At 62.7% G+C, this 12,260-nt stretch overlaps 1 protein-coding gene across 7 annotated transcripts in view; it reads left to right on the top strand.

The window, feature by feature from the left end:
- AK8 (adenylate kinase 8) overlaps window positions 1–12,260 on the top strand; it is a 124,736-nt gene that overhangs the window by 1,148 nt on the left and 111,328 nt on the right. For 4 of the 7 annotated variants that reach the window (XM_051835363.3, XM_089322026.1, XM_051835361.3 and 1 more), the window contains exons 2-4: window positions 514–598; window positions 7,191–7,240; window positions 9,646–9,759. The exons of 1 other annotated variant lie outside the window; for it this stretch is intronic. In XM_051835363.3, the coding sequence (XP_051691323.3) occupies window positions 514–598; window positions 7,191–7,240; window positions 9,646–9,759 (249 nt within the window). The remainder of the gene's footprint in view (window positions 1–513; window positions 599–7,190; window positions 7,241–9,645; window positions 9,760–12,260) is intronic. 2 more of the 7 variants (XM_051835366.3, XM_070058397.2) reach the window with 1 other exon arrangement.

Genomic DNA, 12,260 nt, shown 5'->3' with positions numbered 1-12,260 from the left:
GCTGGCTGGTCTGCATCGGGCCCCCAGTGTGACTGTGCCAGGGCTTGGGATGCGGGGCGGGGGCAGGCAGACAGTGAGGCCCACAGAACCCAGCCTGGTCCTGGTGAGGGTGGCAGCCAGGTGAGCAGGGACAAGAGACGAGGCAAGGAATGGGGGTGCTGGATGGGGCAGGAGGGGGAGACAGACGCCTATGGCAGGGGGTTTACCCATGAGACCCGAGGACTGGTGGAAGTTAACCAGGACAGGAAGGAGAGGAATCCACAGGCGGACCCCAAAGGGGCCTGGGGGCTGCCTGCTCTGAGTCAGGGCCAGGGTCCCTCCACCCCTGCCTCCCTCCGGGGGCCTCGCTGAGAACATCCACATGGCCCCTGGCACGCGTGCCTCTGCTCACAGGGACCCCGGCAGGTGGCAGCTGGGGCAGGGGGCTGGGCCCCAGGTCAGAGGCACGTTCATGGCCGCCAGGGTGGCCCCCGCAGGCGCTGACTTCCCGGGTGTCTGCCCTGTGCCCCACAGAGCATGCTGGAGCAGCTGCTGATCCACCAGCCCCAGGACCCCATCCCCTTCATGATCCAGCACTTGCAGCTGGACAGCGATGACGGTGAGCACTGTGGTGCCCCCAGCCGCCGCCCCCCCGCCCCCTCCCCCCTCCCCCCTCCCCAGGACCTGGCTGGGAAGCACTGTGGTGCCCCCAGCCACCGCCCCCTCCCCTCTGCCCCACTCCTCCAATCCCTGACTCCCCGACTCCTCCACTGCCCCCCTCCCCCAGGACCTGGCTGGGAGGCACTCTGGTGCCCCCAGCTGCTGTTTCCTGCCCCCCCCAATCCCTGACTCCCCGACTCCTCCACTCCCTCACTCCCCCAGGACCTGGCTGGGAGGCACTCTGGTGGACTTGTATCTGAAGGGCCTCCCACCCCTGCTCCCCCTCCCCCCTCTCCCTGACTCCCCCCTCCCCCAGGACCTGGCTGGGAAGCACTCTGGTGCCCCCAGCTGCTGTTTCCTGCCCCCCCCCAATCCCTGACTCCCCGACTCCTCCACTCCCTCACTCCCCCAGGACCTGGCTGGGAGGCACTCTGGTGGACTTGTATCTGAAGGGCCTCCCACCCCTTCTCCCCCTCCCCCCTCTCCCTGACTCCCTCCTCCCCCAGGACCTGGCTGGGAGGCACTCTGGTCGACTTGTGTGGAAGCGAAGTCGGAACAGGTGGGGAGGGGTTTTGACAATTGGCAGTGGGGGTTAATTGAAAAATGCCTCAACTTCTGTTGGAGCACAACTAATAAAAATTCTCTTGCCAAGTTATTAAAATGCAAACCGCGGAGTGGCCCACGGAATCAATTATTAATGCTTTCGCCTGCCCTAGCTGATGTCGCCTGTTGGGTTTAAGCTCTCTGATCACTGCACTTGTCAGGTGTAAATTTGGTTTCTGGTCTACCTAGACAGGCAAGCACTTGGGCTTTTCCGATGGGCTCATTATCTGCGCCGTTAATGAGTTCCAGAGCTCCCCACCAAAGCTCGGCGCGAGCGCAGGTTGGCCCGGTGCAAGGCCAGAGCGCAGAGCTGGGGAGGAGGGAGGCCGAGCTTGGAGGGCCCCGCACTCCACCCCGTGGTCAGTTTGCCAACTGGAGGCTCCTTCCTGTCCGGGCGAGCTGTCAGGGAGAAGTGCTGTCCATCCGAGAGCTTTGATGTTTCTTTTATCGGAGTGTTAGCCATCTTGAGGGAGCTAGCAGCAAACAGTGAAATTCACGCTTGGTGCGGCTGGGAGGGCCGGAGGCCGGCAGTGGGGGCTAGAAGGCCTGAGGTGGGAGATGCTAAGCAAGGTGAGAGAGAGGACCTGCGCTCCAGCAGTGTGCCCCGCACCAGCCTTTCTTGTCCTGATGGTCTCGGGCTTGGCCATGGCCCGTCCGAGTGCCCCTCGTCGGCCACTGTGTGAACCTAAATGGGGGTTAAAGAGAGCCCCGGTAGTGCCTCTTTCTCAACCTCTAGTTAGGCACAAATGGCCGGGTTCTGTGGGCATGCCCTGCTCAGCCCTGGGCCCGCGTGGAGGGGGCGCCGTGACGGGGGCAGGCTGGGAGAACCGCCTTCCGGAACTGTCCCTGCTCAGCCCTGGGCCCGCGTGGAGGGGGCGCCGTGACGGGGCAGGCTGGGAGAACCCCCAGCCTCTCTTCTCACCAGCCCTGCCTTGCAGACGCAGTGCCCGTGGCTCGTAGCCACTCCACCTCCTCAGGCTGCTGTTTACTCTGGGGTGTGCAGGGGGAGGTTCTGCCTCCACGCCCCCCCACCTCCAGGCTCACCCCCAGCCTCCTGGTGGCTGCGTCTCCCTCCCTGTGTGGGAGGCTGTGGGGGCTGCGGGCGGTGCTTCTGTCCAGGCCTCTCCTCTGCTGCCGCCACCACGTAACGAGGGGAGGCAGAGGGAAAGTGGGCCGGAGGAAAAGCCGACTAGAAGAGAAAGAGGAGCGCAGTGGCTGTGCCCCGCAGCCCTGCCCGTGGTCAGTGCGCCCTCAGCTCAGGGGCTCCCACACGGCTCCGTCCAGATGTGAAGAGGCAGTGAAGAGCCTCGGGCAGGGGTCACGAAGCTCTGGCCTGGGCAGTGGTGGCGGCTCCACGACAAGACGAGGGATTGACAAGTCCCTTCCGCCCTTGGGGGACGGGGCTGCGGGCCGCCCCGTGGGAACCTCTGCTTGTGACGGGTGTCCTGAGCTTTTCTGGAGTTACGTGTCGGGCTCGATGGTAACTCACCCGTTTGAACTCGGATACGTAGGGCGGCACCCCTGCTTTCTGTGGCCGGCTTCAGCGGCCTGCCTGGGGCCACTGCAACACAGCTCCAGTCATTCCCCAGCCGGGGAATCAAACGCCTGAAATCTGAGGCGGGGTCCGTCTTCTCTTCATGTTTCCGTCTTCCTGAACAGGTTTGGTTTTCAGTGTCAGTCTGTCTGTTGTCCAGGCACCATCTCACGACAGGCACGGGGCTGCTGGTGAAGACGCCCCTCGGGATGCCCACGGCCAGATCCGGTCCCAGCTCCCTGCTGACGCGCACCCTGGGAGGTGGCACTGGTGCGCGAGGGCTTTGTAGTTGGGTCCTTGCCACCCACAACGGAGACCCAGATGGAGTTCTCAGCTCAGATGCTGTCCGCAACATTTGGGGAGTGAGCTAGGGGATGGGAGTCTGTCTGCCTGTCTCTCTCAAACAAACGAAAGAAATTTAAATCAAATAATAAAAACTAAAGCCCGAAAGAGATCATACTTCAGGGGCCGGGGCTGTAGCAGAGCAGGTTAAGCCGTCGTCCGCAGCATCAACATCTCATATGGGCACCGGTTCGAGTCCCGGCTGCTCCACTTCCAGTCCAGCTCTCTGCTGTGACCTGGGAAAGCAGTGGAAGATGGCCCAAGTGCTTAGGCCCCTGCACCCACGTGGAAGACCTGGAAGAAGCTCCTGGCTCCTGGCTTTGACCCGACTCAGCCCCAGCCGTTGTGGCCATTTGGGCAGTGAACCAGCAGATGGAAGATTCTCTCTCTCTCTAATTCTGCCTTTAAAAAGTCACATTTCAGGTTTGGTTGCAGTGAGCTGGTGTTGGACGGCCAGCTGTCTCCGCTGCCCCCCGCCCATGGCCCCTTTGTCACCTCTTCACTGTCCTCCGGGGCTTGTGACTTTCCCGAGGCTGCCCTCCCTGGAGCCTTTACTCCGTCTCTGCGTCGCCCCGGCTTTGGCAGCTGGCTGGGCGCCGCCCTCTCCGGTCTGTCCTGAACGCTGAGTCAAGATTTTTGGTCCAGATGCGGTCAGAGAGGAGTCACTGGGACCCAAGGCCGCTGAACGGGGGGCTGATTTGTGTCTCTCCGCTCTCACCCCCAGCGCCAGGCCACGGCCAGCAGCTGTTGCGGGTGCTGGAGCCTCTTTGTTGGCTCTAGAGCCAGTCGCTTACACAGAGAGGAGCAATCATGGCTTTCCCTGCCCGTACCCACACCTGCACGAGACAAGTGAAGCAAAAACTGAAAACACGGGCAGGGAGGCAGGCGGCCCCTGACGGAAATGGGGAAGAAATGGGGGAGAAGTGTGAAATCGGCCGGACCCAACCCCCTCGCTCTAGAGGGTGCGGGAGTCTCAGAGGGTCCCATGGCATCCAACGAATGTCTCTGCTCCCCCGGGCTGGTTGTCAGCCACGCAGTGGCCTGGGTCAGCTGGAGCCGGGGCCTCGACCCTCCAGCTTACGGGGCACAGGGTTAACCGCGTCGCACAGCGGCGTGGCCGGTGACTGGAGCAGAGGGAGCCAGGGCTCCCAACACCCCGTGAGTGTGCACAGGAGGGCGCGGAGGGAGCCACGGCACATGGGCTGGCAGCCCGTTTGCCGCGAGAAAAGCAGATTTAGTACAAAGTGAGCATTTACAGTAGCCCTGGGCAATGTTAAAGCAGGCGGTGGTGTATATAATGGTATGTTTCGTTTTTTATCAAACGTTTGTCCAAGAAAGCTGTGTATTAGAGCTCCAATACCTAAGGGTTTTCTTGTGAATTTTAAATCATGCTCCTAGTTAAACCTCAAAAGGATCTGTGGATGGAAAGGTTTTTTGATTTCCTTTGAAGTGGTGGCAGGAAGTTGATTACTCCTGGCAGTGAGGCAGGCTGTTATGGCACTGTTTATAAATAATTACTGATGAGCAGGGCTGCAGTTTCAAGGTGTTAGATTTTAAGAAACCGAAATTAATCACATAAATGAGCGAGAGGAACTTCGGGGCGGGGGGAAAGGCCGCGGATGTTCCCTTTTAAAATATTTTCATAGATGTGTACGACTTGGGTGCCGCTTACAGGAACCTGGAAGGGGAGGGTCCCTGGCACGTCAAGACCGAGACGACCGACCGCAGTTTTGGGAGTCGGACCCGAGCTGCCGCTGTCGGGACGTAGGTCCCTCCGCCTCGGGCTCCGCCAGCCCCAAGCCCTGTGGGGCGAACAGCAGAGACCCCGCTTAACAGCTGGGGGAGGCGGCAAGTGGTGGTGCAGGAGCAGACCGTGCCCCCACCCCCTCCTCACCCTGATGCGGCCAGGAAGGTCCCAGTGAGCTCCATGCTTCGTGGCCTGAGCACCCCCACCTTCGGCCACCTTCCCCCCAGACCTTCCACGCCACCCCAGGTCCAGTTCCCCGTGTCCCCTCTCACCTAATGTCCCCCAGGCCACTTCCTTTCCAAAGTCATTGTGCAAGCAGCGTTGCCCACTGTTGTGGCTTTTCTCCTGGGGGGGGGCGGGAGGGGGCAGGGAGGCCCTGGGAGGCCTCGCCCAGGGTTACAGACCCAGAGCAGAGAGTGGGCTGTGGGCTGCCGAACGCCTGCCCCTGCTCAAAATGCCTTCTTCACTTCTGTGACGGATGGGGCCTGAGCTGGGGACCCGAGCCTTCGCTGGCGAGTGTGCTTGTCTCTGGCGGCTCTGCAGGGCCTGGTTCCGGCGTGGCGGCGGCTGTGGCTGTGGCAGCCACGGCCCCTGTCGTGGCATCGTGGGCACAGCTCGGGAGGAGGGGGCACGGAGCTGGCCGAGGCGGAAGGGAAGCAGCAGCAGGCTGCGTGGCCGTGCCTCCGAAGAGCACCCCACTGGAGTGAGACTCTCAGGGGGCCGGGGTAGGAGCTGGCGGGTTCTGGTGAGGACGTCCCTGAGGGCCCGTGACAGGTGACGAGGTGGGAATGGCGAGGACCCTCTCCAGGAGGGCAGGAGAACCCGAGGCTTCTCACATGAAAAGCCAAAGCTCCGGAGGGGGGGTCTGGGGTGGAGGTGCTGCCCCCGAGGGCCTGGGGGGACTCAGAGGGACCCAGGGGCCTTTGGGCAGAAGAGTAGCGTCATGGGCAGATAGCGCCCCGGCCCGAGCCTGACTGGGAGAGGTGCCCCTGTGGTTTGCCGAGTTGGGGTCTCCCAGTATCTTGCTAGCAGGAGCCCAGGCTTGCTCAGCACCTCTGCTGGGGCTCCCCCAGGTTCCCATCGCCACCAGGGCCCACCCAGGGCTGCGGGCAGAGATGTGGACAGCAGCAGGCGCTTCCAGGCGCATGGTGTGGGACCAGGCGGCCCAGAGAAGCAGCGCAAGTGTCCCGCCCTTCGTCGCATCCCAGGGACGGGGGCCAAGGGGACGCCGCTCACCCGCAGGTCTCGCCTGTCCCTTTCCCCGCGAGGCCACGGGCGGGGTCTCAGCAGCGTCCGCTCGGGGCCGAGCGCCGAGGAGGCACTGAATGAGTCTTTGCAGAGGGAGTCAGTGCGTCGTGTCCAGCTCGTCCTCCACGTTTTCCCGGGCAAGGAGAAGCTGCCGTGAGAGGGGCAAAGATGATTCCGACCCGAGCGCCCGGCTGGGTGGGGGTGTGAGGGCCATCCCACCCGGCTCCTTCTCTGTGTCCGCCCCAGCCCAGCCCAGGAGCGCACGCCCCTCCCTCCTCCTCCTGTGGGTGAGAATCCCCTCTGGGGGCCTGGCAGGGACGGGCTCTGCTGTCGGCCCCCAGGGAGGGGGATCGAGGGTCTGCCCTTGCATCGGCCACACCGGCCACACCGAGGTTCCTGGGCCTCGGTGAGAGAGGGACCGAGCAGGATGGCCTCGGCGGGCGGCCCCCACAGCCCGGCGCCTCTGACACGGTGGTCATCTGGTAGCTGCTGTAGGAATTCTGCAGGGCCCAGAACATTCCAGAGCTGGGACTATGCCAGTTTTTCCATTTGCATAGAAATGCCTGTATTTGAATACAAAGGCTTCTCGGGCTGGGGCTGTATAAATCTGGCCCCTGCACCCCAGGCCTTTTCCCATTATTTTCCTCTGTAAGATGCTGGGGAATACAATTTGCTAAATAAAAAAACATAAATATAAGAACAGCTTTGAAGGTCGATTTACATAAAATACAGCTTTCTTTGAGAGAGTGTCCCTGAGACAAAGTCCCTGTTTAAAATGCTTTATGGAGTTTGAAGTCCCAATTGTTCTTGATATTTATTAGTTTGGCAAACAAGTTACCGTGTCCGCGTCCCCACGGAAATAGAAAAATAAACCATCTCCGTGATCGCTTACCTCTCTAAACACCAGGAAAGCGGCGGACGGCGAGGCCGTCTCTGGGCCCGCCGGGTTACAAATGGCCGTGTCGCTGGCAGAAATGAAACCCGGGGCGGAAGGGAGGAGAGAGGCCCCGGCGCCGCAGACGCGGGAGGCTGCTCCGTCATCCAGCCTGGTGACATTCGAATCTCTCTATTCCACAGTGCCGAAGATTGTGATATTAGGTCCACCCGCGTCGGGAAAAACCACCATCGTGAGTATATCACGCTGCGGGCTGGAGCAGTGCCACGTCCCGCTCCTCCCGCGGGCCCCTCACCAAATCCTCAGCACCTCTGAGCTCTACTTCTCCCCCTTCTTCTCCTTCTCCTCTTACTTCCTTTTACAAAGGGCAGTGTGCGTTCCCCCTGGAAAACCTAGAAGTACAAAAGCCACACACGTGACCCCCCAGCCACGCAGAGATCAGCACTGTTTGGCCGTCCGGGGCTGGGCCGCCTCGGGCGTTGGCGTGCCTGCCTGCACGCTGTCTCGGCACCCGGTTAGGATCAGGTTCTAGGCAGGGACAGTGCAGGGTCCAGCGGCGTAGCTGTGTCAGAGACTTTGGGCTCGGAACCTTAGGAGTCATCCTGAGAATTTTCGTTATGGTCTCTCTCGAACCGAGAGGCGCAGACACCGTCCCGGGGACATTCGTGTGCGCCGCTCCTGGGACTGACACGCAGTCGGGTCTCTCTCCACGCTGAAGAATCGCGGCGGTACAGACGCGGCCAATGGCCCACCCCGCCCTCCTGGCCGCCTCGGGACGCCGGCGTGCTCCGACAGCCACGGCTTCAGTCTCGGCCCGCGAGTCAAGTGTCAACATCACGTTTCACGCGTTCGGTGCCCGAGATGGGATCTTCTGCCTCTGGAGGGCCCCTCCCTGACGACGGAATCATCGTCACCCCTCTATCGCAAACAGGAGCAAGGTGACTGACGGGGGCACAGGGTCACCTGCGCGCTCAGCTCACCTGCCGTCTCTCCGCCCGTCCATCCTGTCTGCCCGCCTCTCTGTCGTTCTATCTCATCTGCCGGCGCCGGGTGGTGGCTTCCACACTCCTCAGGCAGCCCACCAGCATCCAACCACATCTCACTGGCACCCATCGTTCCAAGTTCTCTGGTGGCTGGGAGGGGTGTGCGGGTGATGGGCGTCCAGAGAGCGGAGACCCTCGTTTTGTGAAGACCCAGAGCGGCACAGCAGGGGACTTGCCCTCTTGCGGAGGTCAGGTCCTGGCAGCCTTAGGTGGGTCACCGTCTTCACCCCGAGCCCCTGCGGGGACACCCGGCCTCCGCTGTTACAGCTGGACGGTGGTGCGTGCTGCGTTGTCTCTGGCGCTGCCCAGCAGGGGGACAGAGAGAGCTGCGGTGCCCCCCGGCGTGCCCGTGCTGGAGTGGTCCTGCCGCAGCTGTGTTGCCAGAATACGTCCGCGTTATCCGTGAAAGTCGCCCCTCCCTCGCGGGTGAGGGAGCCTTCGCCAGTTAACTGAGCGTTCAGCGAAAGGGTGTGTCAGCTCCCAACCTTGAAGAAAGTGAACGCCGAGTGCGGGTCCTGAGCCACGTTTCCTGCCCCCAGACGCCCTGCTGTAGACCAGCCCGGGGTGTAAAAGCCCGTGGCGGCGGCACGCGTGTGGTCTGGCGGTTAGGTGCCGTTTGGGACACCTCCATCCCGCTGTGGAGTCCGGGCTCAAGTCCTGCTCCTGTTCCCACCTCCAGGTCCTTGCCGGCGTCCCCTGTAGAAGCAGCAGGAGTGGGAGCCGGGTTCTGCCCCCTGGTGGAGCGCCTGTCCCTAGGCCTGGCTGTCGTGGGCCTTTGGAGGGGAACCAGCAGACTGCAGCTCTCTGTCCCTGTCTCTCTCCGTCTTGCTGTCTCCCAGTTACATAAATAAGTGTTCAGAAAACCCACAGACAAGCCCCTCACGCCCCACAGAGCTTGCACGGCACACCCCAGGCGGCCATGGGCTTTCTGGCTCCGTGGGGGCAGACGTGGTGGACACGCAGGATCCCTGGGCGGGGGCCGCCTCCTGGGTCTGTCCTCCCTGCAGCCAGAAACCCCACGCGATGCCCCACCAACGTCATCTCGCAAGTGTGGAAGGACCTGGCTTCCTCTCAGGGAGCCCCCCCGCAGGGAGCCCCCCACCCCCTCTCAGGGAGCCCCCCACCCCCTCTCAGGGAGCTCCCCCTGCCCCTCCTCCCCTGCCCCCTCTCAGGGAGCCCCCCACCCCCTCTCAGGGAGCCCCTCACCCCCTCTCAGGGAGCCCCCCCTCAGGGAGCCCCCACCCCCTCTCAGGGAGCCCCCCCTCAGGGAGCCCCCCACCCCCTCTCAGGGAGCCCCCCCCTCAGGGAGCCCCCCACCCCCTCTCGGGAGCCCCCCACCCCCCCTCGGGAGCCCCCCGCCCCCTCTCAGGTAGCCCCCCGCCCCCTCTCAGGGAGCCCCCCGCCCCCTCTCAGGGAGCCCCCCACCCCCTCTCAGGGAGCCCCCCACCCCCCCTCGGGAGCCCCCCGCCCCCTCTCAGGGAGCCCCCCGCCCCCTCTCAGGGAGCCCCCCACCCCCCCTCGGGAGCCCCCCACCCCCTCTCGGGAGCCCCCCCGCCCCCTCTCAGGGAGCCTCCCCCCCCCCCCCCCCCCGCAGGCGATGTGGCTTTGCAAACACCTGAACTGCAACCTGCTCAACACGGAGAACCTGATGGGGAGAGAACTTTCCCTTCTGGCTGCCGAGGCCCGGAAATATTACCGGAGATTCCGGGTAAGACTGGCCCCGGGGGCAGGGCTGGGGACACAGGGACAGGGCTTCCTGGGCGCGAGGTCCACCCCCAGCCCGTCTCCTCCCGCCCTGCCCGTCACTCGCCTACTCTCCCTTTCCTTTTGGACGAAATCGAAATGGAGGCTGGGTAGCACGAGGTGCACACAGGCCGAGCTGGAAGGATGGGACGTGGCCCTGATGGGCACCGGGGTGGGCTTTCCTTCCACAGTGGGGCGGGCTGTCCTGTCCAGGCTCTTCTTCTTAGGGTCAGCACGTGATGGGGGCGGAGGCAGGGCAGTGGCACCATCCCGCAGAGGGTGGACCTGCGGCCTGGGAGGTCCCAGCTGTCCTCAGAGCGGAGGCCCCGTCACGTCCGGGCGTGCCGTGCCTCAGACCCCGCCAGCTCTGTACACATTTGAAAAATCCTCCTTCAAAGAGGAGTGCTGGGCTGGGCCGTCCGTCTGCCTCTCAGAGGCTCGGAACTTTCCCCAGAACTCCCGTGGGGGCGTCAGCAGGGCCGTGCTGCCGCGGGGCAGCGTGTGTGGGCACTCAGGGTCTGCTTCCCCGCCTCGTGGGCTGCACGGCTGAGCGCGCCCGCCGCTGGGTGCCGCGGCCCCTTCCTCACCAGCAACCCTGAGAGGGCCACCGCGACTCCCAGGAACTGGGCAGCTGCGCGGGGGCCTGCTCTCTGACCCCTCTCTGAGTCCCTCTGCTGTTTCCCCTCCCCCTCCTCTCGTCATCTTCCTCGGCCGTGTGCCGCCTCCACCCGTGCCGGGCTCCCTGTGTGCTCTGTCCAGACCAGCCGCAGGCCAGCTTCGTGGGCCAAATCCCATGGAGGGGTGTGGCCTGGACACGGAGCAGGGGCGTGGCCGGGAGGGAGGGCCGTTCTCAGAGGTGGAGGGGTGTGGCTTGGGCGCATCCCAGTGCCAGTTTCCCATAGCGCGGTGAGTCACTGTCCCCCAAAACGTCCCCACAGGGGTCGGGGTGTGCGGTGACTGCTTCGGGGGGCATCAGCTTTGGGGTGGGAATACGGCTTGAGGACGGTGGCTCACTCGTGTCCTGCTCTTCAGGGTAGGGGGGGAAGGCTCATTTCTAGGTTAACAAATGCTTTTATTCAGTTCATAAAACTCAACAGAGAGGGGGGAGCTTAAGGCAATGCCTCCTGGGATTCATTACGCTAAGTATCAGTGTTTCAGACCCCGTGGAAGCGCGCTCGGGCTGTCTCGTCGGGGTTCCGAAACACGGGGAGGGGGAAGATGAAAGGCAAGGTCGCCGGCCTAGGCGGGGAGTGCCGTGCTCTGAGGGGCTGCAGCGGGGTGTCCTGGGCTCTGCTGGCCGCCGCCTTGCCCACGACAGGCAGCCCTCGCGCTAAATGTGGTCCTGAAATTGTCTGCTGATCTGCAGTCATCACAGCTCTTTGTGCAAGCAGTGAGAATTCCTTCGCGCGCACCCGGTTTTCTCCCGCTAATCTTGGCTCTGCCCCGCTGTGGGCAGTTCTCTTGTAACCGAGACGGCTCCCTCGTAGGCCTTTCCGAATGGTTTCCAAAAGCCATCTGCTCTATGAGTCCTCGTTCTCGTTGCTAGAACGAAATATCTGAAGCTGGGCAAAATACAAGGAGAGGAGGCTTGCTTGGCTCGTGGTCCGGGGCCGAGGGCCCGTGTCTGCCAACGTGTGCAGGACCCGGTGGCGGCAGGGCACCACGTGGAGAGAGATGGGGTGTGTGTGCATGTGCCTGCTTGCTTGCTTGCTTTGTCTCTCTCTTTCTTTCTCTCTTTCTCTCTCTCTTTCTCTCTTTCTTTCTCTCTTTCTCTCTTTCTTTCTTTCTTTAGGCAGAGTGGACAGTGTGAGAGAGAGACAGAGAGAAAGGTCTTCCTTTGCCGTTGGTTCACCCTCCAATGGCCGACGTGGCTGGTGCACCGCGCTGATCCGAAGGCAGGAGCCAGGTGCTTCTCCTGGTCTCCCATGGGGTGCAGGGCCCAAGCACCTGGGCCATCCTCCACTGCACTCCCTGGCCACAGCAGAGAGCTGGCCTGGAAGAGGGGCAACCGGGACAGAATCCGGCCCCGACTGGGACTAGAATCCGGTGTGCTGGTGCCGCAAGGCGGAGGATTAGCCTAGTGAGCCGCGGCGCCGGCCTCTATTTATTTATTTATTTATTTATTTTAAAGAAAGGCTGGGTTATGATATTGATCTTTATTTTTTTTTTAAGATTTAGTTTATTTGAAAGGCAGAGTTACAGAGAAAGAGGGAGAGAGAGGGAGGGGGAGGAGGAGAGGGAGAGAGAGAGGTCTTCCATCCGCTGGTTCACTCCCCAGATGGCCACTACGGCCAGGGTTGGGCCAAGTCGAAGGCAGAAGGCTGGAGCTCTACCTGGAGTCAGGGTCCCATGGGTGCAGGGCCCCAAGCACTTGGGCCATCTTCCGCCGCCTTCCCAGGTGCATTAGCAGGGAGCCTGCTGGGCTTTCACGGCGGCCAGGGGTCACACACGGCATTCTGCTGGCTT

This window comes from Oryctolagus cuniculus, chromosome 1 (assembly GCF_051225735.1).
Source record: "Oryctolagus cuniculus isolate XC-2025 breed Fujian yellow rabbit chromosome 1, ASM5122573v1, whole genome shotgun sequence".
Taxonomy (NCBI): domain Eukaryota; kingdom Metazoa; phylum Chordata; class Mammalia; order Lagomorpha; family Leporidae; genus Oryctolagus; species Oryctolagus cuniculus.
This window is presented reverse-complemented; position numbering and strand designations above follow the sequence as displayed.